This window comes from Mustela erminea, chromosome 20 (assembly GCF_009829155.1).
Source record: "Mustela erminea isolate mMusErm1 chromosome 20, mMusErm1.Pri, whole genome shotgun sequence".
NCBI lineage: Eukaryota > Metazoa > Chordata > Mammalia > Carnivora > Mustelidae > Mustela > Mustela erminea.
In genome coordinates, this window is record NC_045633.1 from 30656034 (window position 1) to 30680668 (window position 24635).

The 24635-nt window shown below is 50.2% G+C and overlaps 2 protein-coding genes across 2 annotated transcripts in view; one reads left to right on the forward strand and one right to left on the reverse strand.

Annotated features, from left to right (window-relative positions):
- KPNA7 (karyopherin subunit alpha 7) overlaps positions 1-24635 on the reverse strand; it is a 118372-nt gene that overhangs the window by 39523 nt on the left and 54214 nt on the right. The gene's annotated exons all lie outside the window — the stretch shown is intronic.
- Positions 4901-24635, forward strand: part of LOC116581322 (myosin-16) — a 59915-nt gene continuing 40180 nt past the window's right edge. The window contains exons 1-16 of the mRNA XM_032328465.1: positions 4901-5110; positions 8345-8488; positions 9983-10139; positions 10768-10795; positions 11119-11215; positions 11974-12066; positions 13154-13217; positions 13497-13595; positions 15025-15128; positions 15910-16048; positions 16417-16685; positions 18601-18771; positions 20401-20580; positions 22189-22315; positions 23282-23340; positions 24197-24284. Of these exons, the coding sequence (XP_032184356.1) occupies positions 4901-5110; positions 8345-8488; positions 9983-10139; positions 10768-10795; positions 11119-11215; positions 11974-12066; positions 13154-13217; positions 13497-13595; positions 15025-15128; positions 15910-16048; positions 16417-16685; positions 18601-18771; positions 20401-20580; positions 22189-22315; positions 23282-23340; positions 24197-24284 (2029 nt within the window). The remainder of the gene's footprint in view (positions 5111-8344; positions 8489-9982; positions 10140-10767; positions 10796-11118; positions 11216-11973; positions 12067-13153; positions 13218-13496; positions 13596-15024; positions 15129-15909; positions 16049-16416; positions 16686-18600; positions 18772-20400; positions 20581-22188; positions 22316-23281; positions 23341-24196; positions 24285-24635) is intronic.

A 24635-nucleotide genomic window follows, 5' to 3' on the forward strand; every position in this document is an offset into this window, starting at 1 on the left:
CTGAACACAGCGGCGCCTGGGTGACTCAGTCAGTTAAGCATCCCACTCTTGGTTTCGGCTCAAGTTGTGTTCACAGGGCTGTGGGATCAAGCCCCAGGTCTGGCTGCGGGATCAAGCCCCAGGTCTGGCTCTGGGACCAGCAGGGAATCTGCTTGAGAGTCTCTCTCTCTCCCTCTGCCCCGCCCCCCACTCCCACGCACGCAGGCATTCTTGCTCTCAAAATAAAATCTTAAAAAAAAAAAAAAGGACATAGAATTACAACTGATCCAGCAAGTCTAGTCCTAGGTAATCAGAAGAAAAAAAAAATTGAGAACCGGAGCTCAAATAATTGCAACCCTATGTTCATAGCAGCGCAATTCACGGTAGCCAAAAGGTGGGAACAACCCAAACGTCCATCAGCGGGTGAGAAGATAAAATGTTGCAGATTCTACAACAGATTACTGTTGAGCCTTAAACAGAATAAAGTCCTGACACCTGCTAGAGCTTGGATGAACTTTGAAAACATGATGCTAAAGGAAAGCAGCTGGGCACCAGAGGTTAGATCTCAGAGGATTCCGTTCCTAGGAAATATAGAGAATAGATAAAACCATAATGATAGAAAGCAGATTGGTGGTTGCCCAGCCTGAGAAGCTGTTTAAAGGGTACCAGGTTGGGCGCCTGGGCGTCTCACTCAGTTAAATGTCTGTCTTCAGCTCAAGTCATGATCCTGGATTGAGTCTTGTGTTGGTCTCCCTGCTTAGTGGGAAATCTGCTTCTCCGTCTGCCCCTCCCCCACATTTGTGGGCACACTTGCCAGAGCGCGTGCTCGCTCGCTCTGCCTCTCTCTCTCTCTCTCTTTCTTTCGGAAAAAACAACAACAATAATAATAATAAAAATCTTTAAAAAGTGGGGGGTACCAGATTTCCTTTGGGGCAGATGACGTATTGAAACCAGGCTGGGGTAGTGGTTGTGCAACTTCCTGAATGTATAAATGCCACTGAGTTACTCACCTACAATGGTTAATTTTATGTTAATTTGTCTCAATTTAAAAAAAACAGTGCGGGGGGGGGGGGGGGGGGGGCGGGTTGGAGATAAGGTCGTAGGTAGGCATAGCCTGGAAGAATGTCCCCCAGGCAGCTTCTCCCTCCAGACCCAGAAGCTGTATCTGAGCTCCGGAAGGGTACAGATGGGAAAGGCAAGCCCAGCAAGGGCAAGGACTTGCGCAAGGTCACGGAATGTGTAGGAATCCATGCAGGAATTGGAGGCAGGGCTCTGGGACTTAAAGCTGGCACTGCTGGCCATAACGAGCTGGAGGAGGCCCACGGCCGTGATCAAATGAGTGAAGTCTAAGTTCACATTGGCCTTCCAGACTGACAAAATCATCAACCCACTGGTTATCTGGGCTCATCCATGCCAACGGCTTTGGATGAGTCAACCCAGGTCTTCCTCCTTGAGAGTCATCCCCTCCGTGGGCAGAGTCCTAGCTCTAAGGAGAAAACGCATTAGCCAACTGTTCTATTTCTGCCCACAGCTTGCACCCCTGGGCTGAGGTCATCAGTTTCCCCACAAGGGCAATGGGAGGAAGGAGATTGTCCTAAAATTACAGCATTCACTGATCCCCCCTGAGGGACCTGGGAGCATCCAGTCTAACTGTGGAAGGTAAAGCCAGCTGAGCAACCAGAGCCCTAAGGGGTTCTTTTCTTTTTTAAGGTTTTGCTGGCTCAGACCTGTTGGGCAGGTATAAAAGGGAATGGCCAGCCTCTGCTCGGCACCCAGTCTCTTCCAGTGTGGTCTCAGGTGGGTACCATCGAGGCTGCAGGCGGGGGGGCGGATGGGTGCTCTGGAGGAGCCACCTGAGGAAAGTGGGTGGACTGACAAGAGATTAGCAAGGCTGAGCAGGAGGCGAGCATTTCTTGAGCCTTGGGCTGCAGAAGATGCATATCATTCAGCGCTCCAAGGAGCCTGGACCTGCGGGCAAGGAGGCAGCTAGCTGCTGGGGCTCGAACTGCATTCCACCTGCATTCCACGGTGAGACAAGGGCAGCGCTGGGATTCAAACCCTGACCAGCTGCACTTCACTGCACCACCTGACTTCCCTGGTTGGGGGAGCGAGGTGCTGGGTTCCCCCAGGGCTCAATCCCAGCCCTGCCCTTTCCACACGGTAATGCATCTCGGCTCCTCTACCCCACCCCCAGGCCCCTTGCATCTTTTGCTGAATGTTTTCTTGAGCTGAGTGTTTTCTATGTTCTGTGGTTTATGATGTTTAAAAAGGGGGTCTGAGGGGTGTCTGGCTGGCTGGCTTAGTTGGAAGAGCACGAGACTCGATCTCGGGGTTGGGAGTTCGAGCCCCAAGTTGCGTAGAGAAATTACCCCAGTAAATAAATAAATAAACTTTAAAATTCTTTAAAAAGAAAGAAAGAAAAAGGGGGTCTTAGTTATCAGAGATGCCTGGGGAGAGCTGTTGTCTGCAGGGCCAGGAGTAGCCTGAATATACAGGGGGACCTGGGCTCACTACTAAGAGCTGGACTCACTGCTGAGCAACGGACTATAGTCACTAAGAGGGGTGGAACCTGGCGTCAGAGCCTGTAGAGCTGGGAGGGTGGGGGGCTGGTCCCAGGGGTTCTATGCCCCAGGCCCCCAGGCCAGGACAATAGCAATGACAGCTTAGTTTATGGTTCCTGGCAAAACCATCGTCAAAAAAAAAACCAAAACACAGAAGCAGCCTAATCGGAATAAACAAGGAATTTCTGGCCCTTCCTCCCACATTAGAACAATTTAAAAAGGTACCTAGCCCTCAGACGCGAGCAGTTGCTTTGTTTTAATGGCAAGTCTAATGCATTTTAATCTGACTTTGCTGATACTTGCATTTTCTTTTTCATGTGGATTTTGGTCTCATTTCCCTGGTGACTTCCATCTGTGTTAAACAGAAGCAGGAAAATGAGGCAGCAAAAAGACAATGCAACTGAGCCATTGGGGACAACAAATGACAAAAGGAAGTTTATGTTGAGCAATCCTCTCTTCCAGAAAGGGGGAGGGGGAGGAGGCCGAATGCAGCCTCCACACTGCCCAAGGTGACATGTGGCAGAGCTGAGGGAGGGCCAAGTCTCCTGGGTGCTGGATGCACTGCTAGAAGCTCTCAGCACACTGAGGACTCCCAGCTCAGTGCTCCCCCGGGACAGGATTCAGGATGAGTCAGGCAGGGTTCTTGCCCCAGGCTCTGGGGTCTTCAGTGGGAAAACAATTCCATCCTTTAACAGAAATGTATCATTCATTCCTTCCCCTTTGTAACACAGGCAACAAATCACAGTCCCCAGCACCTGTGACTTACGTTTTCATAGCACAGGACAATGTTGCAGAGAGCTCGAAAAATTGTTGGTTCCCATCACTGCTTCAGAATGCTGTTGGGTTGTGAGATCCACGTGTCATTTGATGCGTTAGGGAAGGAGGATACGTATTACTGTATCAAGCAGGTTTACTTAATTTTGTTAATTATATTTTAATACCATTTGTTTCCTTGGTAATCCTATGCACCTTACTACCTGAATTTAAGACGTTCATTTTGTCCAGTGGGAACACAGGCATCACCAGGTGGCACAGGGTGCCTACCCCCTTCCTCTCGTTCTCATTTTCTGTGAAACAGACCAGCTTTGGGGCTGGGGAACCTGAAGAGAGAGGGACCTCACAGAGAGATGAGACCAGGAGCAAGTATCTGGTTTTGCCGCCACCTCTTGGCTGTCAGCTTCTTCTGGAAACACCAGAGCCCTTGACAGAAAAAGCTGGAGCCCTCCTGAGGATAGCTCAGGGCAGCGGGCATCCTGGGAGGCACAGTCCTGAGACCCTCCATCCCCAGCTGGCTTATTTAGAGCTGGGCGCTGTCCTCGGCCTCTAGAACAGCACTGCTGACAAAGGGCCTCAGAACCACACCCTCCCCAAACTTCTGAGAAGGTTCTTTACCCCCAAGACAAACTGGGATCCCCCTGGACTTCTCTCTTTGCTGCCATGAATCCCCAGTTCTTCTTCTTGGTGGTTTGGTGAAATTCTCTGGGTTTGGAGACCTAGCGGCCCAAGCTTGAATCCAGGCTGGCCTCATCTTAAGAGAGATAATCCCTGAATCCAGGCAATTATTCTGGACCAACCACTTGCTTAGCATCTGGCAAAGCCTATAGACCTCAGCTCAGATTACTATTTTTAAATACATTTAAAAAAAAATACATGGGGTTGCAAAGGAAACCGATTGTATTAAAAGACAGTTATCAAAATATTTACAAGTTACCCTGTGATATAGTAATTAAAAGTATACTTCTTTATAAGTAGATTTAAATAACAGCTAACTCAGGATCTAATAAGACCATGATTTCAAAGTTGAGATAAGGGTAAATAATATTTTAAGATGTCTACAGCCAGGCTAAAATGAAAGATTAGCTGTGCTTTCTGCTGGGGACAAACCCAACAGGAACTGTGTTACTGGGATCCTACTGTGCCTTGTGGCCTCTGTTCATACCTTAAGGGAAAGCAAAACCAAATAGTAATTGTTTTCTCATACCAATTTCATGGTTAAAATCCTTGCTTTAGCCTCCCCAGGCTCTCTTCTTCTCCTCCATAAAATGAGTTTCCTAATCCCTACCTCACAGCCTTAGTGTGAGAGGCATATGAGAGGACAGGTGGCAAAAGTATTTTGCAGTTGGTGGGGGGCTATAACAACTCTGAGGTGCTATTAACTAATTTCTAATTCTTGATTATTAAGACCTAATGCCACAAGACCTCCAAAGTGACCTGAGAGAAGCAATCCCACCTCTCTTGGGGCATTTGTTGCAACCTACCCATCAGTCTTGGCGAACTGTCCTTGCTCTTCCCTACAGCACCCAGGGAAGCCCTGGTTCCCTCCCTTGGTTCCCTCCTGCTCCTCCATCAGCCAAGCCGCGATGCCTGGTGGATACAAAGGTGAATGTGGGGACGATGTGGACCCGATGCCCTTCCTGGCACCTCCAGAAAAGGAGAGGATCGAAGCCATGAACAAGCCCTATGACATCAAGAAGTCCTGCTGGGTCAAAGACGAGAAAGAGGGCTTCGTTGCTGGGGAGATCCAGTCTGAACAGGGCGACCAGGTCACTGTGAAGACAGTCAACAACCAGGTGAGTGGAGAATAATCTCCAGGAAGACACTAAGCTTAGGGAGTGGCAGACACCCAGGCTCTGCTGTCCATGCTCAAGAGGCAGGATGGTAAGAGGGCAGATGCCTCTGAGTCCTGTGTGCTGACCTGACTACACTTGAACTATGGCCCTGGGCAAGGCACCTGCCCTCCCTGAGCTTTGACTATTCCCCAGTAGAGACTCCAACATGGTAGGACACACACAAGTACAGGTATGCTCTGAAATAGCATGCGTGTGCACGAGATTGTGTGAGAGTTACTTTCATGGGGATTTCATGGGGCACGGCAGTAAGCATCGCAGACGTCCGCAGTTGCACTGTGTGCTCACAGCGACATGAGGAACGTGAGGCAGGGCTCAGAACACCCTGGCTGACTCAGGGAGCTCTCCACCTGCCTGCCCACAGATGGAGGCTCAGCGTCCCTTGCTGCACCGCGGCAGTGCTGGAGCTGGCTTGTCCTGGCTTGTGAGGACCCAACACTCAATGCTGAACAACCAGGGACTTTGCAGCCGAGAATTAAACTTTTGGCAGCTTGATGTCTTGACAAATGGTATAAATCAGGGATTTCCCCCCACGCATACACCAACCCTTAGAGCTGGTTTACCAGCACACCTCTCTCTCTACTGGTCTCCACTGTTTTCTGACTGTGGGGGTGACTTGAGAGAATGGATAGAAAGTTTGGTTCGTTAAACCGTTACCCTATGGCAGACTCCTGGTGAGGCACTGGATGTTTCGTTTAATCCTTTCAATAATCTTATGTAGTGGGGTTTTAGGAGTTACTATTTTATAAAGGATGAAGGAGGACCTACATAAGTGGCGCACGGTCACAAAGACAGCAAATGCCAAGCTCAGATTCAAACCTAGCTGTATTGCACTCAAACACCCACATGTCCCCAAGTCACAAGACCATTTCTTCGTGGTGGGCCGAGCAGCAGGAGTGTGAGTTGGTCCTCAGTCAATGTCAGGAAGACAAGAGCGAGAGATCTGCGATCAGAACATGCAGCAGCTGAGCTGAGATCTGTGCTTTGCTTCACTTCCAGGGGAGCAGCAGCAGGGAGATGAGGCTATCCCCAGGTTCTAGGGGACTGGAACATGAAAGTCAAGCTGACTTCTCTGGAGAACCTACTTTTCAGAAGGGCAGAGCACTGTGGTGGTGTGAGGTGTAATGTACGAGAGTTTGGATCCCCAGGGGGCCCGGTTGGGATAGACATTAAGGACCACACATAACTTCTGTGAGCACCGCAGGTCTAGGACAAAGACTGACTCACCTGACCTCTAAGAGTAAGGTAAAGGCCCCTGTCCTCTGCCTCCGCTGACAGACAGACAGACGGAGAAGAGAGGGAGGGAGAGAGAGAAGTGTTTGCCTGAAGGCAAGGCCCAGAGATCTGGGAACTCCCCGAAATGGACTCGGAATAAAACCCAGCTTGATTTACCATGGGTGTGGTGACCATTAGTGGGTAGATTTTCCAGAACTGTCAAGGTTTCAAGTTATCTGCCTAGTGGACTCATAAATTATTAAAAGTCCCAGAAATCCCAGTGCGTGTTCAAGCCCCACATCTCGGGCTATAGGCAGCTTGTCAAAGATGTTTATTTTCTGGATCACATGGCTTAAGCTTTGGTCCCAGATGCTGGAACTTAAGAGATGGTGCTGGTTTTCATTTACACATGAAGAAATTGGGGCGCAGAGGGAGGATGGGGTTTGCCTGCCGTGCACAGACACTCCAGGATCCTAACCCTGTACTACTACTTTCACCCTGACACATTAACTGCTCAGGATTCATTGTATTATTATTATTATTATTATTATTTTGGTCTTGTTTGCTTGCTCACTTGCTTTCAATTTTATTCTTTTTTTAAAATTTAATCTCTCTTTTTTTTTTTAAGATTTTATTTATTTATTTGACAGACAGAGAGATCACAAGTAGGCAGAGAGAGGCAGAGAGAGGAAGGGAAGCAGGAAGCAGAGAGCCCGATGTGGGGCTCGATCCCAGGACTCTGGGATCATGACCTGAGCTGAAGGCCCAGGCTTTAACCCACTGAGCCGCCCAGGTGCCCCAAATCTTTTTTTTTTTAGATTTTATTTTTATTTTTTTAACAGACAGAGATCACAAGTAGGCAGAGAGGCAGGCAGAGAGAGAGAGGGGGAAGCAGGCTCCCTGCTGAGCAGAGAGCCAGATGCAGGGCTCGATCCCAGGACCCTGAGATCATGACCTGAGCCGAAGGCAGAGGCTTAACCCACTGAGCTACCGAGGGGCCCCTCAATTTTATTCTTTAAGGTGGCTTGAGGGGAGCAGGGAAATGTCTTTTTTTTAAAGATTTTATTTACTTTATTTTATTATTATTGTTATATATTATAGTATTATATATATATATATATATATATAGTATTATTATTATACTGATAGAACTACTCAGGCAACCCCTTATTTATTTTAGAGATAGAGAAAGAGCAGAGGGAGATGGACAAGTAGACTCCATACTGAGCATGGAACCCAATGAGAGACTTGATCCCACAAGCCCAAGATCATGACCCGGGCTGAAATCAGGAGTTGGAAGCTCAGGGGCACGTGGGTGGTTCAGTTGGTTAAACGTGTGACTTTGGCTCAGGTCATAATCTCAGGGTCTTGGGATCAAATAAATAAAATCAAATAAATAAATAAATAATAAAAATTAAAAAGGAAAAAAAGGCCAGACTCTCAACCAACTGAGCAGGCGCCCCCTCCTTTTTTTTTCAATGAAAAAGTTCACGCTGTTTAGAAACCACTGCCAATTCTCAAGGCAGAGAGCCAAGAGTCACGTCTCTGCAAAGTGTCACTGGGATTGAAAAGCAAGTTCTGCTCAGCTATCAGCACGGACTTGGCAGGAAGAGAAGCAGGGTCCAGAGGTGCTCTGAATGTAGGGATGGAACTTAATAGCTTACAAGGTATTTTACAGGATCCCGCTTAAGTTAAAATAGTTCTCCCCGCCACCAGCCAAGGAAGCTCCTGTGATCCCTCTTTCAGAGGAAGGGCAATCTGGACTCGGATTGCCTTGGAGGTCTCTCATCAGCCCAAGCCTCACAGTGGGACATGGCTGGATCAGGAGTCAGGCCCATTGGTCACCTGACACCAGCTCGTTCCAAGATACCAGAGTCTGTGGTACCTTGTGCCAGAGGCTGACATGGCTGCGGACTATACTGTTCTCTAATTCCTGTTGTGCCTTGACACTCCCCCACCCAGACTCTCACTGTGAAGAAGGATGATGTCCAGCAGATGAACCCACCCAAATTCTACCAAGCCAGTGACATGGCAGACATGACTTTCTTGAATGAGGCCAGCGTCCTGAACAATCTGCGCCAACGCTACACCAACATGAGGATCTATGTGAGTTCCCCAGGGCTGGCGGTGGGGACGAGGGGTGGCTGCTGACCTTCTGCACCCCTCCTGATGGGAAGGACACAGCTGCTACTCTACCTTCCCATCAACCGTCACCCAGTATGGCTCAGACAAGGGCACAGGGACCATGTTTCTGACGCGTTAGAACTTCCACTCCAAGCCTTCAATGTCTCAGTGATGGTGCCATCTCCACGGGCAGCTGGTATACCTTTTGCTGAGGTTGCCACCCGGGAGTCTTTGTCCCCACTACCCCACTGCAGACTCTCCCATCAAGACATCATTTTCCCTCTGGTGACATCATATGTCCTTGTTAGATGTCACCCCCTGTCCGTCCGTCCATCCGACCATCCATCCATCCATCCGTCTGCTGTCTGTCCCCACCCCCACCCTCAGACAGGACTGGCGGGAAAGAGTGACTCAGTGGCAGGGGTCTCAGGGCGATATACTGTGTGTCCTACTCTCAATTCCTTAAGTGAGCTCTATCTCATCTGTGTTTCTCTTTCTTTGGGTCACTTTCTATTTAATAAGATTCCCCATAAAAACTTAATACATATATGGCAGCTATGCTAAGAAGAAGCTGGCATCAGGCAGGGAGGCGTTTATTCCCATTTGGGTCAAGGCGGAAGGTTTTAAAGTCTAACTGAAAAGAGGCACGGGGTCGGGGCTGGGCTCTCAGGTGGATGTGAGGGTCCAGCAAGGAGAAAGACAGTTTGGAACTCATGGATGGGGACCCACGGACGTGGCTGTTTTCTGCCCTCCCTTTTTCTCCCCTTTCTTCTAGTACTTCATTGGTTTTTCTGATTTTCTTTTCTCTTTAATGGGACAATTTCCTTACAAAATTGCCTTGTGATGAAAAGAGAAGACGGTGCCTCTTCTTAAGAGTAGTTCAAATCCAGCCGCCCACTGGGGGTGGAGTGGGGGAGGGGGGTGCGTCCACCCAGGGAGGGCTTTGCCGCTGTTAAAACACCCCAGAAGTCTCCCTGTGAATTCTCATGAAAATCTCCCAGATAGATTCAACGGAAAAAGCAAGATATAGAACAGTATTATAGAGAGCTGTCTTTTGCTTTAAAAACAAGAAGTGGGGTGGGTAAGAACACATCCCTGGATTTCTTTGTATATGCATCAAAAACCATGGAAGGGGGTGTTAGAAATTAACACAGTGCTTCCCCAGAGGGAGGAGGAGTTGGGACACCGAGGAGCTGGGGAGACCTTTTCTTGCACATTTGCCCTTGCAGTGACTGTGTTATCTATGCAAATAATTAAACCCAAAGAAAATGAAACAAATATATGAAAGCGAAGGATTGTTTTGCTTGCTGACTAGATGCTCCAATACAGATTTTGCCTCCAGGAGGGGATGCTGCTGTACCTCTCCAGGCTGGCAGCGCCCTCCCCACCCAGGCTGCTCTAGGACAGGCTAGGGCTGGGAGGGAAGACGACATCAGGAGGAAAGGCCAGCTCACTGTCTTCCTCACCTCCCACCAGACCTACTCGGGCTTGTTCTGTGTGACAGTCAACCCCTACAAGTGGCTGCCCATCTACGGAGCCCGCGTGGCAAACATGTACAAAGGCAAAAAGCGCACTGAGATGCCACCCCACCTCTTCTCCATCTCTGACAACGCCTACCACGACATGCTCATGAGTGAGTACAGCAGGACCTCTAGGGCTCTCAGGGTGGGCGACAAAAACTCTTTTTGCCATTGGCTCCGAACATTTTAGAACCACGGGCTACCCAATCCCAACCCGGACTCCACACTACCCATTGAAGTTCTTCACTACGTGCTGAGAAGCAGCAGGGTGTGATGTTAACACTGGGTACCCGGGCTCGGTAAGGGTGCAGGGCACTTGCTAAGTACCGGCCCTACCTCACACCGCATCCCTTCTAAGCTTTACAGAAACATGGAAGGCCAGGTTAAGTAACCTGCCCAGGATTCAAGTCCACACTTAACCATTCCCTGTATGATCTCTGCATTATGGCATGGTGGCCCATGAAGTGATTTTTATGTGGCTTATGACTGGATAAATATATAGAATGGGGCTGGTGAATTGGGGGCCTTTCTGCAGAGGTGAACATTGCAGTGGCAAGCACGTGGCCATGGACCCCACTTGACACAGGGGGCCGGGCCTCTGGTGGTCGCTGCACCCCACCTCCCGGGATGCATTGAGTGGGATGCAGGCAGATGCGGACTGATTGGCCACGGCAATGCCAAATGTCCAGTTTCTAAGTGTTTCCTAATTACATGTTCCTGCTGGTGTCTTCTTCCCTGCAGATCGTGAAAACCAGTCGATGCTAATCACGTAAGTGGCCCTTCTGTCTCTCAGTCTATACACATATAATTAGGTTTGTGTCTCACACATGTAATTAAGCCTTCTTAGAATTAATTGGTGGGACTTTGTATGGAAATCTGCAGGCTGTGAGTGGGCTTAGCAGGACATCAAGGCTGCACCTGTGAAACTGGGCGGGGGCTCTGTGTCCCCCAACCCCACCCCCCACTGTCTGTCCCTGTCCCGGCTGAGGGTGAATCATGGTGACACTCAGGCTGCAACTTTTACTGCTTTGCTTCTCTGTGGCCAATCCCCTCTTTGTGCTTCACTTGTCTGCTTCTATTTTCCACTTGCAGTGGAGAATCTGGTGCTGGCAAGACTGAGAACACGAAGAAGGTCATTCAGTACTTTGCAAACGTCGGAGGAACTGGCAAACAGTCCTCGGATGGAAAGGTAGGACCAACGGGCACACTCAGAGTCTGTCATGCCAGCCCACCCTGTGTTCAGGCACACACAGGAGGGTACGCACAGATGGGCACACATGGGGGGCACACACGGGAAGGCACACCCAGGAGGGCACACACAGCAGAGCCCATGTGACCCTCACAGCTGTCCTATGGGTTTGGGCCATTTTACAGAGGAGTAGACAGGCTTGGAGAGAAGGATGAACCACATAGGGAGAAGGAAGCCACAGACCTGGGTCTCCTCCTACAGGATCTATTCTACTGTCCCAGGTCACGTCCGTCCCCAGAAAGGCATGTGGCAGAGCCACTGGTGCTTGGCAGGGGAGAAAGGGGAACACCAGCTCCTCCCTCAGCTGCTTCTGCAGACCCTGGTGGCCCCAGGGGGCCCAAGGAGCAACAGCTGGGCCAGTGGCATCTATAATAGCCCACAAAGCAAAGGAGAGTTTGTAAGAAAGACCAGGGATGCCCCGGGAAGGGTTTTTAGGCTCACTCAGGAGGAGTCTCTCCCGCAATCACAAAGTACAGAACAGCTAAGAAGCAAGGCCTGTCATCTGCCAGGTGCCCCTCCCATGTCAGGGCCACAGGGAATGGTCATCAGGTGGTGGCCCTTTTCCCGGGTTCCTTCCTGCCCTGATTTCCAGGCCTCCCAAGGCCCTTCCCCTCCTGGCTCCTGGCTCCAAAGCCACAGTGCTGTGAAAGCCCTGACTCTCCAGGCAGCACCCAACCTTGTGTTTCTCTCTGGGTCAGGGGTCCCTGGAGGATCAAATCATCCAGGCAAACCCTGTGCTGGAGGCTTTCGGGAACGCCAAGACCATCAGGAACAACAATTCCTCTCGCTTTGTAAGTGTGATCAGCCACAATGGTGTGAGCAGCCACAACGGTGTGAGCAGCCACAATGGTGTGAGCAGCCACAACGGTGTGAGCAGCCACAACGGTGGCCCCTTGGGGGGAGAGGGGGGTAGGTGTCACCCCATTCCAGGTAAGGAAATTGGGGCTGATTTAAACATGCAAATAGAATGAAGAGAGTCACAGCATCTCCTTCCCGAGATTTTTAACGTCCTATCTGTCAGGGTCTATATCAAACAGAACCACATCAGTACTTAAATCCAGGAGCTTGAAAGCAGAGACCTGGTGATGGAGAAAGCAGTGAAGTCAGGGGAGCCAGAGATGCGCATTGGCCGAAAGCTGTAGACACCTCCCCTCCTTCCTCCCCTCCAAACACTGCTCTTGGCCCATTGGAGGGATGCCCGAAACGTGCTGTCCCCAGGGCCCTGGTGGATTCTGGAGCTAGCTCAGTCCTCTTGCGGGAGCTCTGCCTTCCACTACCGGAGGTGCTGTCCAGGGAGGAGAAATGCCCGGGCTTCCCTCCTGATTCCCAGTCTCCTGCTGGGGCCCCTCATCGCCTGAGCCAGTGGGCTGGCAGGGAGCCTAGGTAAACAGAGCTGGGCAGGGAGGAAGGGAAGGCAGGTGAGAAATTGAGGCGAGGGGCAGATGGGCAGGAGCAGCAGAGATGGAGCCACAGAGACACCTATTTCCGGGAGAATTTCCCGGTGGTTCTATCAAAGTTCAGGGAGAGGGATGCAGTATGTCAGTAAGGAGACTCCGTAGTGTGCTTCCTACACCCGCTGGCCAAACTCCCCCATGTGTGCCTCTAAGCATGCTTCCCAGAGGCCCCAGACCCTCCTGCCGGTGCTCCTCTCCCCACAAATGCCCTGAGGGGCTACCCCACAGACCCTAAATTTGGCTCCAAGCCCCGTCCATCTTCTCTACCCTTCTGTGTGGGAAATCCGCAGCTCCACGAACAGTGATGTCTGGCCCAGCTACGTTCCCAGTAGGACCCTTGGAATTCAGGGGAGCTGCCGATGAGGGACCCTGTTGGTCTAGAACTATCTGTACCCTCCCTAACAACCCTCCCCTCCCTGCTCAGGGCAAGTTCATCCGAATCCACTTCGGAACGACGGGCAAACTGGCTGGAGCGGACATTGAGAGCTGTGAGTCTGGCTCCTTTTGGAGGGTTCTTGCGGGGCGGGACCAGCTACACAGTGTGTGGGGCCCAGGGCTGTCTCATGCCTGGGGGTGCTGGCCCTGCTCCCGGGCTCCCCGCCATGGACAGTCAGGCCCCCAGCAGCCATGCCCGGGGCAGAGGGAATGGCCCCTGGACTGGCTATTGCGTGGGGCTGTATGGAAAGGGGAGCCCATTGGCTGCGGTACCGTGCACTCCAGGCAGAATGGGACTGTATTCATGGACATGTTTGCACCTTCCTTTCCAGATCTCTTAGAGAAATCTCGTGTCATCTCACAGCAAGCCGCTGAGAGGGGCTACCATATTTTCTACCAGATTCTCTCTAACAAGAAACCTGAACTTATTGGTAAAGATCTTTATGTCTATCTGCCTGCCCCTCAACTTGCTTTTCCTCTTTTTTCAGTAACAAAACAGCTCCCGAGGACAGAGGGTCCAGTAACAACCACCCCCCCGCTTCCATGGTTCTACAGGAATCCCTTTGAGTTACATGCATAGGTTACACGGAACTTTCTCAAAGTTCTACTCACATCCCATCTTCCCAATGGCCTCAGGAGACCAAACACCACTGCTGGCCCATACCACAGATGGGGTTTTGGAATGTCTGCAACTCATGGCTGAGACACAGACCTGCAGTATGGGTCTTGGACCTGCTGCCTCTGGGCCCAGTGCTCAGACAGGAGCAGAGAGGTCAGCCCAGGACCATCTCATGTGCGATAACAAGAGGCTCCCCTCTGGGTGGATACAGCCCACACTGAGTGCATTATCTGATGAGCAAAGTATACTCACTCACTCACCTAGATGCTCTTGTGCAGGCACCAACCTGCTCAACTAGTCATGGCAGACCTGCTGAGGGTAAAAAGTGAGGGAAGAGATCAATCTTCTGCATACACACCTCCTAACCCTACCAGAAACTAGGTTCCATTCCCCACACACAACTGGGCTTTATTTGCGTCAGACACACTGTCCTTTTTAATTAATGGATAGCATTTTGAAATTGGAAGACTTCACATAAAACAAACAAACAAAAAACACCACCATCTTCTTGGTTTCTCTGGAGTAGCAAAAGATCCAGTAGCCATGGGCCTGCTGTTACACAAGGCGCTAATCAAGGCAGTTGAGTGGTGGTGGCCCCTTTCGGTGGAGTGCAAGCTCTCTTGTCTACCACCCTCCCCGCCAGGCCCTATTGCCTCCCCGACCCTAGAGCAGGGTGACAGCCAATATTTATCTTCCTTCTTGGGCTCTAGTTTTTCCCAACAGTAGAGATGAAGGAACATGAAAGTATTTCTTGCACCCACGTTTCTTCCAAAAGTGGAAAAACAAAGATAGACTGTATATATTGCTTTATAAAAGCAACAGTATCTGTGAGTACCATGTGCAAGTGATTGTTACTGCCCACTGCAGACACTGTGTTACCTTCTGCCTTAGAGGGTAAATTGCTATTTATTGGACAGAGGAAAGAGAAAGATAGGAATTAATTTATTCCAAAAATATCTACAGGGGGCCCAATAGGCACCAGGTACTGGCACAAGTAGTCAAGGACACAACCAAGTTGCTGAGACCCTCCTGTTACCCTAAAGCTCATCCTGTGCCCTATTCAAGTCCCTCCGTGACTCTGGGTGATCCCAGAGGGACCCTGTTTTATCCAGCTCTGTAACCCCATTGATGTCCACCATCATACTGGGCACAGGAGATGCATTTAGGGATCTGGCTTAATATGGAAAGAGAAGAAAACCACATGTCACTCAGCTGCTAACCTGCTTTCCTGCTCTTGGCAGAGAGTTTGCTGCTGGTCCCCAACCCTAAGGAGTACCACTGGGTGAGCCAGGGCGTCACGGTGGTGGAGAATATGGACGACGGGGAGGAGCTGCAGATCACAGATGTGAGTGGACCCTCCTGGCTGGCATGTGGCAGGGAGAGTCAGGACAGAGACTGTGGGGGCCCTGCACGCACTGTCACCTGGGGTGGGGATCCAGATGGGGTGGGGACCACTCCCAGCAGCCAGGCAATAGCCCACATTCTCCCCTGGAGATCTCTGGGGCTGCAGCCGGCACCTCTCTCGCCTGTCGTAGCAAGCAGAACCGAACTAGAAGTCCAAGGAACCGAAGGGGCCATGTACACCAGCCTGGCTAGGAGTGACCCTCCCGTCTCTGCAGTTCCTACTGTACCCCCTCTCTCCTCGTATGACATTGAGCACCTGTAACTTCTGTTGGGGTCTGACAATAGCATCGATTTCTGATGCGCCTTTGCCTTTCCCTCTCCCGGTACCTACCGTGAAGCCTTAGCAGTAATAATGATGGTGATGATAATGTGACTTCCGTTTGTTATTATCTCTCAAGGGCTATGCGTTAAGCATTGGACTAAACGTTGAAACGTCATTCTGGTTTATCCTTATGACCACTTATGATCCCCCTTTTGCTGATGACTAAACAGAGACCAGGGAGAGTAAATAAATACAATGACTACACTGCTGAGCATCTGGTCTGGGTTCCTTGGAGGAAAACTGACCCTCCTCCAGACCAGGGTGTGTTTGACCTCCAGAGCTCACGCCATACCACCGTGGCCACCATGGCCCACGGGTGCCACTCCCACAGCTGCAGGGCCACGGCCTCTATGCTGTGGGATAAGAAGCCAGGAGTGTCTTGACTTTCTCTTCCTTATAGGTGGCCTTTGATGTGCTGGGCTTCAGCCCAGAGGAGAAGATTGGTGTTTATAAGCTGACGGGGGGCATCATGCATTTTGGGAACATGAAGTTCAAGCAGAAGCCCAGAGAAGAGCAGGCTGAAGTGGACACCACGGAGGGTAGGTGTCTGGCTGGGGCTCTTCGAGGTAGAGGGGCCGCGGCAGGGGTTCAGGACTCTCTGAGGCTCCGTGCACATTTCAGAGATGTGCTGTAAACCAAAAATGTTTCTTTGACATCCAGACATCGATAATCTCAGGGAGATGTGACAGGGAGTCAGAGTCACGATTTTGGTTTCTATGCTCTGCTTTGCCATTTGACCTTGAGCGAGTGTGGGAAACCATCTCAGATGTCTCTTCTCTCATGGGCACAGCCTCTGTCTCTGCTACCCTCTCCTTCCTCCCTTCCCTAACCATGATGGATGGTGCTGGGTTTCTCCAGGACAGGACATCATGTTTCTCACGCACCTGCTTTTTCTTTCCCTACTCAGTGGCTGACAAAGTCTCCCATCTCATGGGTCTCAATTCCGGGGAGCTCCAGAAGGGCATCACCAGGCCCCGGGTCAAAGTAGGCAACGAGTTTGTGCAAAAGGGCCAGAACATGGAACAGTGCAACAACTCCATCGGGGCTCTGGGCAAGGCCATCTATGACAAGATGTTCAAGTGGCTCGTGGTCAGGATCAACAAGACCTTGGACACCAAGATGCAGAGGCAATTCTTCATCGGAGTGTTGGACATCGCTGGCTTTGAGATCTTTGAGGTGTGCCTGCCCTGGCATTCTGTTTCTGCTTTGGGGGTGACCATTTTCCTTTTAAAAGCCACTTTTCACCACAGTTCTCTTGTTTCTCATTTTGGACCTGGGGCGGGCTAATCTCTGTTGTTTGCTCTTGGGTCTCTGACTTTTGGCATCCAGAAAGCTCCATCTTCATTTGTATGGCCCCGAATCATAAAGAATAGGGTAAACAGACTGGACAGAATGGGTGACATGCTGGGGCTGGCCTGTACTGTCTCGGGAGGGCTGACCATTGAGTTTTCAGGAATTTTGTGACCCAGCTGACATCGTGTTGATGATACATGACATCATGTGGATCCATTTACACAAGGGAAATTGGCCAACACTTCAGATCTTCTTCTTTCTTTCTCCTTTCCTCTCTTTCCCTCCTTTCCTTCTTTCTTTCCTTCCTTCCTCTTGTTTTTGAGAGCGAGTAAGCTGATTGGCCAGCACGACACTGGTAGCCCCCCACTTCTTCCCAACACGAGAGAGACTCAGGTCTCCTCACAGACTGGTGTTGTGGGTCGGGAATATTTTACCTCTGTAACTGGAGGCAGTATGATTAGGAGTCAGTAGATCTGGTTCTGGACTCAGGCTGGCTCTCAGCTAGCTGTGTGGCCTTAGGGAAGTGGCTACCCCTCTCGGAGCCTCAGTTTTCTCAACTCTAAAATGAACAGACTGGAAGAGATGGTCTATAAAGTTCTTTCCACTCCCCTATCCTATTATTTTAAGATTTCTACTGGCCACAGGCGGATTTATTATTTTTTTTAAACATCTTAGCCCAGAGGCACCTGAGTGGCTCAGTTGATTGAGCATCTGACTCTTGATCTTGGCTCAGGTCTTGATTTCAGAGTCCTAAGTTCAGGCCCCAGGGGCTCTGTGCTGGGCATGGAGCCCACTTTAAAAAAAAAAAAAAAAAAAAGCTTAGCCCAATTTCTTTCAGGCTCTAAAGGGCTAATCTGACTGCCATCTACAATAGAATCCTTTAATTTCACAGGCGGAAGGAGGTTTAGAGTTTCCAAACTGGGTTCCCTGACGGCCAGCAGGGAATGGACTAAGGGAAAGGAGGCTGGTCTGTGTCAACAATAGTGTGTGCAATAAACAAACAGGGTTCGAAACCCAGCTTGGCCACTTCCAAGCTGTGTGCCTCTCTTTCTCTACCTGTTAATGGGGACACTACTCCTTGCCTTGTAAGGTTTTAAGCAGGTGCAGCTCAGCACAGGGTCTGACACACGAGCCTGCCCTCTGATTACAACGGCACCTCTGCTCTAACCTATTTTTCATGCGGCTTTAGCATGGGATTTCATTAAGAGAAAGCACTCTCTGATTTTTTTTTAAGGCTTGTAAACCCCTCAAACCCTTTCATCCTCTGGATGAGGATAAAGAAACTGCACCCAGAGAGTGAACTGTCCAGAGGCACACAGGGGGTCCAAAGCATAATGCCTCTCAAATGATTCTATCCTGGGAAGAAATGATTCTTTCCACAATGATTTTCATTAACCACATGAGGGAGGGAGGGAGAAAGAGGAAAGGAGAAAGAAAGAAAAACCTTATTTGAAGTGTTGGCCAATTTCCCTTGTATAAATGGATCAATGCGATGTCATGTATCAACACGATGTCAGCTGGATCCTGTGCCCCCACCCCTACACTCTCTTCTGCCCCCTCCCCGACAACCCTGCTCTGCAGGCTCTAAGCTGCTCTGGGCCTTTGCAGGGGAGGGTAACCAAGAAGGGCTGATGGAGCGCCGTCCAGTGGTCAGCATTCAGGCAGCTGGGGCGGCACCTGACAATGGTTGGCCCACAGCAAATCTGAGCTCAGCTTGTGCCTCATCCCTCAGTCCTGGTCCCAGGGAGGCTCTGCCTGGGTCCTGGCTGATGCCCCGCTCTCTGCCCTCCCACCCCAGTTCAACAGCTTCGAGCAGTTGTGCATCAACTTCACCAACGAGAAGCTGCAACAGTTCTTTAACCACCACATGTTCGTGCTGGAGCAGGAGGAGTACAAGAGGGAGGGCATCGAATGGGTCTTCATCGACTTTGGCCTTGACCTACAGGCCTGCATTGACCTCCTAGAGAAGGTAACCTGCTGCTCAAGGTGGGGCTTAGAGGCCAGGGCCCTGAGTGGGGGTGAGAGGGGCTCAGAGGGGGACTTCCCTGGTGCCTGAAGGAGGTGGCACTAACAGCACTGCTAACGACCTTGGTTGGTCTGGCCTCTAGCTTCCTCTCTGCAAAATGGTATGATAGTTTTGCAATGACAACTGTTAGTTGAGCTGTTGGATGCCTTGACTCTCTGGCTCATCCTAAGCCGCCACCCATGTGTTTAGGGGGGTAGAAATGGGGTGTGTGTGTGATATACTATACCCATTTCACAGATAGCAACACTGAGGCACAGAGAAGGGAAGTAACCTGTCCTAGGTCACACAACCTGTGAATGGCAGAGTCAGGTTCTAACCCAGGCAGTCTACTGGCCACCCCTATAATCATACCATAGGGAACATTTTAGCAAAGGGCCTACTTCAAGAATATATATGGTTTGATCAAATGCAGAAAATGGATAGAAAAAGGACATTAACAGGACAGATGACAAAATCTGAACAGTCTGCTCATAGAATTCTACCAATGTTAATTTCCTGTGTTTCATTATTGTTACTGAAGTTGCATCAACATTTCAAGAAGGCAGATGAAAGACACGTAGGAATGCCTCACACTCTTTTGCAAGCCTAAAATTATTTCAGAGTAAAAGCTTAAAAAATAAAGAAAGCACATATCATATGTCATCTTTGAGGCTCAGCCTAGGGACCATCATAGGGAAGCTATTAGCCAGGCAAGCAGGGGTCTCCAATGTGAGACCAGCCTTAACCTCCCAGGAAAAGAGTCTCCAAAAATAAGCTGTGTGCACAATCCACATGTCCCCTAACACCTACAAACACCTCCCTATCCAGCTGTCACAGAACCTGAAATGTCTTCATGTTTCACCTTTGGGGTTAAACATTGCCCTCTTCCAGAAATATTCCTTAGAAACCCAAGGGGCACCTGGGTGGCTCAGTGGGTTAAAGCCTCTGCCTTCAACTCAGGTCATGATCCCAGGGTCCTGGGATCTAGCCCTGCATGGGGCTCACTGATCAGCAGGGAGCCTGCTTCCTCCTCTCTCTCTCTCTGCCTGCCTCTGTACCTACTTGTGATCACTCTCTGTCAAATAAATAAATAAAATCTTTAAAAAAAAGAAAGAAATCCAGACCCTCCATAGATTGGGGTAGAGGGACAGCATTTATGAGCTCCCTTGTTCTACGAGAAAAGACCTAGAACCATCGGCAGCCCCTGGTAGCCAAGAGTGTCTTTGAGGGCAAGAGTGTTAAACACAAAGAGGACAGGTGTCATTGACTTTACCATTTTCCTGAGGGCCAAGCCTGCCTGACACCACTGTTTGGGAGGAGTTAGCATTTGGGGAGCTATGTAGCCCCTTCTGACCTCCATCGTCCCTTCTGTTAGATTCAATGAATTCTAGCCTCTTTCAATCTAAATGGCCTTGGCATTCGAAGACCAGCTACTGCACCATTACCAGTGCTCCTTGCCCAGAGTTCTGCTTCCTGGCCGGCCACCTGGGTGTCTGTGGCACCCCTCCCACCACCCCCAGGCCAACACCTGAGTGGCCCCCGTTGGGGTCCCGTGGCCTCCTGTAACACCACCCCACCACTCTTCCCTTCTAGCCCATGGGCATCTTCTCCATCTTGGAGGAACAGTGCGTCTTCCCCAAGGCCACCGACGCCACCTTCAAGGCAGCGCTCTATGACAACCACCTGGGCAAGTCCAGCAACTTCCTCAAGCCCAAAGGGGGCAAAGGCAAGGGGCCTGAGGCCCACTTCGAGCTCGTCCACTATGCAGGCACTGTGAGTACCCCCTCGGCGCCCCCTGTGGCCACCTTCCTGCTGCATTAAGGTCTGGGTCATGTAGGTCCTTCCTGCCCTGCCCTTTCTGATGCTTCCTGCCTCCTACTAGCACAGGCGCCATATAACAGCGGTATCGGCTCAGTGAAATGACCTCTGACTCATACTTCCTCATCACTTCCCCCTCTGAGACTTCCAAAGCAACCAGGGAGCAGCCAGCAGTTGACGCCCTCAGACCTGCCAGGGCTACACCATTGTCTGCAGCCCTCGGTTGGATGGCTGAACTGAGATCTTGGACAGAATTGCTAACACTCGCAAAAAGAGAAAAGAAACACCGCGGGCCCACCAATTATCCTCCAACTTTGCGCTTTGACAGCTCGTGGCCACCAAACCAACAAAATGACATCTCAGAGTGGCTTTTTCACTCATGACAGACTTAGTCCTTGGGGAAGAGGGAATTAAGTGCCTCCAGGACTCGGGTTCTATTTGAATAATTGATAGGCGAGACAAGGTTTGTTCAGCCAGCTTTTAAGAATGAGTTTGGTTTCCTTGGGATTGCAGTATTGCCATAAATGCCAAGGCTCCTGTTACCACCGGAGTTTGTCGAGCCTCTGTGGGTTTAACTGCAGGGAAACAGCAGCCTTAGGACAGAGCTGTCAGAAAAGCTGATGTTGGATTGGGCATTGGGGCCAGGAGTTGATGATCTCATCAACCATAACAATGCCAATCACTTGGAAAATGAATCGCGCCAATGCCTAGAGCAAACAGCAGGTTGGGAGCCTACCTCACCTCCCACAGTGAAATGACAAGAGGTCCGCATTTGTAGCAGTGGAATATTCCAAGTCTAATGGGGCCTCTACACCACTAAGAAGGCTCTAAAGTAAGCCCAGAGGTGATGAACGTCTATATGCTATATAGGAGAAGGAAACCCCAAAGGTTTTGGCTTCTTATCTGCTTCCTTCAGTTCCCTGTGCTCAGTGGAAAAATCTGAAAAGTACTTCCTCTTTGCCTCCAGCTAGGGCCAAATGGGAAGCAGAACTTAATGGATATCCAACTACCTGAGCACAGAGAGCCCCCAATTCTGGATGGATGGAACCCCCCTTCCACCAGGCAATGTCCAAGGGATGTGTGCCCTTGAGCAAGGAGAAACCAGACACCCTTGTCTGGAGGTCTTCATGTAGCTCAGGTCAAGGTCAGTCACTCATAGCAAGGGCTGAGCCTAGAAGAAGATCAATCCACCTGGGTAGCAAAAGAGTCAGAGGTCAGGCAGTCTCAGAGTAGTCAGCAGAGCAAGACACGCAAGAGAAAGTCACAGCCTGACAGAAAGTAGCTAGAGTCCTGGTTTGTCAGAAAACCTTGGAGAGAGGGTGGCCTCAACAGGCAAAATGTGAATGCCCAAGAAAGCAGATAATGGGGCCTCCACCTCATACTGTGGTTCAGGGACATCCCAGGACTCCAGAAAATGTCAAGAATGGAAGTCCCCAGAGACGGGGTTGAAGGTTGGTCCTGAGAGCCCAGAGCAGGCTAAGCTGTTGGTAGAGGTTCTGCCTGCAGGAGCTGGAAGGCAGAAGCTAGACCCGAAGGTAACCACTGGCACTTGCCCCCCTCCAGGTGGGTTACAACATCACAGGATGGCTGGAGAAGAACAAAGACCCCCTGAATGAAACAGTGGTGGGCTTGTTCCAGAAATCATCCCTGGGACTCCTGGCCCTTCTCTTCAAAGAAGAGGAGGCTCCAGGTACAGCTGTGTGCTAATTGTGTCTAGTCTCCCCATGCTGATGCCCTTTAGTGACCAAAATGGAAATAAGGAAACAAAACTCTCTTATTCAACTCTTGCTAAACGGATAAATGAATGCCAAGTTGCTTGAGGTAGGCCATGGACGATGGTGCAATGGAGAGATACAGATACATTCTGGGAAATTCCATCAACTGATTTGATGACTGGGCCCATATCACCTATAGGTGGAGTGACACTGCTTGGAAGAGTTGAGGCCCAAATGCTGTGTCCTATTTTCTGCTTCCTGTTCTCCTCTGTCTGAAGCAAAGGCCAAGCCCAGCCCTGCCTTCTACCCCATGGAGGTCATGTGGCCCACAGGGAAACACCCCAGAGGGGAGCTTCCCAATATGGCTGCCGCTCAGAGGGGCAAGAACTGCAAATTTCCTCGAATTCAGAGATGTTTTCATTATCAACATGCAATTCCTCCAGATGGTCTGTGGGCTTCTCTTCCTTCCCAGGCAATGGGAACAGTTTGTCCCCTTGTGTAGCCTTAAACCACAAAGGGAAAACAGACTCTCCAGAGAGCATAATACCCCTTTTGACGATTAGGCCGTAGCTATCCCGTTCACCCATTCCTTGGTAGATCTCTCTTTCCTGGTGTGAAGGCCCCACCTTACCTAGTCCCAAGAAAAGCTTTTTTTTTTTTTGAGAGAAAGAGAGAGAGAGAGAGCAAGTGTTTGGGGAGGGGCAAAGGGAGAGAGAGAGACTCCGTGCTGAGCATGGAGCCCAAGGCAGAGCTCAATCCCAGGACCATGAGATCATAACCTGAGCTGAAACCAAGAGTCAGACACTTAACCAACTGAGCCGCCCGGGCACCCCCCCACACAAGAAAAGCTTTTTAAAGCAGAGAATACATTTCCTTGACACAGAACACTTAATGTCCTATGCTATGTTCTGACATGAAACATGCTTGTCTTTCTTCCTCAGCTGGAAGCAAGAAGCAGAAGAGAGGGTCTTCCTTTATGACTGTCTCCAACTTCTACAGGGTGAGTAGGGGCTGCCCTATAAGCCACTGTGCATCCAGTGAACCCTACCCTCCATCGAACCCTTCCTTCTAAAGGTCCACCTGCCACCTCACAGCCCAGGACAGGATTATTTCATTTCTATGCCTACGGCTGCCTCTTTCATTCAAGGAGTCTGCTTCCTTCTGAAGGAGTCACAGAACCACTGGACCTCAGGGCAGAAAAGACCCTTAGAGATGGTACAGTCCAACCATGTCATTTCAGAATTGAAATCCAGAGAGTGGTAACAATGGACATATCGGTGCCCAAGATCTTGAGCCCTAAAGTTGGCTGGCAGACCTTCTGGGCTGATCACAACTTCCACAGATTGGGGGCATGACTAGGGACATGTTCTAAAGTGTAGATGAACAGCACAAAGGAAGAGTTCAGTATTTCCCAAGGATCTGGCTGCCCTAAGGCAGAGCGGGCTACGTCATTAGAGGTATCCAAGCAGAGGAGGAGGGACTGTCTAGTGGGGAGGCCACAACAGGCAGGGGTTTATCCTCACAGGTACTACGTATAGTTCCTTCTGGTACTGAGACTCTGATGAGCCAGCATTGAGTGAGAAGGGCCCCGCCATGAAACACCATATCAAGAAAACCATGTCACATCGGGCAAGTCCCTCTGAGAGGACAGCCACCACCCAAGATGCTGTCCCTGATGATAGCCACTAGCCATATGTGGCAAGAGAGTCCTGGAGAAGAGGCTGGTGTGGCAGAAGAGCTCAATCTGAATTTAATTAATTGAACTTTAAATAAACAGCTCTGCTGAGCGTGTGTGTCCTGCAACGCCAACACTGAGCTCTACTCAGTCCTTCTGCTTCTTGTTTCTCCGTCCCCAGGAGCAGCTGAATAAGCTGATGACCACCCTGCACAGCACCGCTCCCCATTTTGTCCGCTGCATTGTCCCCAACGAGTTCAAGCAATCAGGTACATCGTGGGGCTCTGTGAAGCTAGTGTTTGTTCAAATGAAGTTCCCTCCCCCCCTTTAGAGAAGTTTAGTTACTTTTGCCTCCCTCTCCACCCACGAATTTTTTCAAACTTGGACAATTTTGCCCACCGAAACAATAACAGTTGATAAAAATAACTAACGTTTGCTGGGTGCAAACTGTGAGCCAGGTATGAATTAAGTCCACTTTTAATCGGCAGGGATGACTGGGGCAAAGCGGGGCACCAAAGGATCCCCCCAAAATGGATCATCCAGGGGCACCTGGGTGGCTCGGTCGGTGGAGCATCTGACTCTTGGTTTTGGTTCAGGTCATGATCGAGCTGCCATGGGGC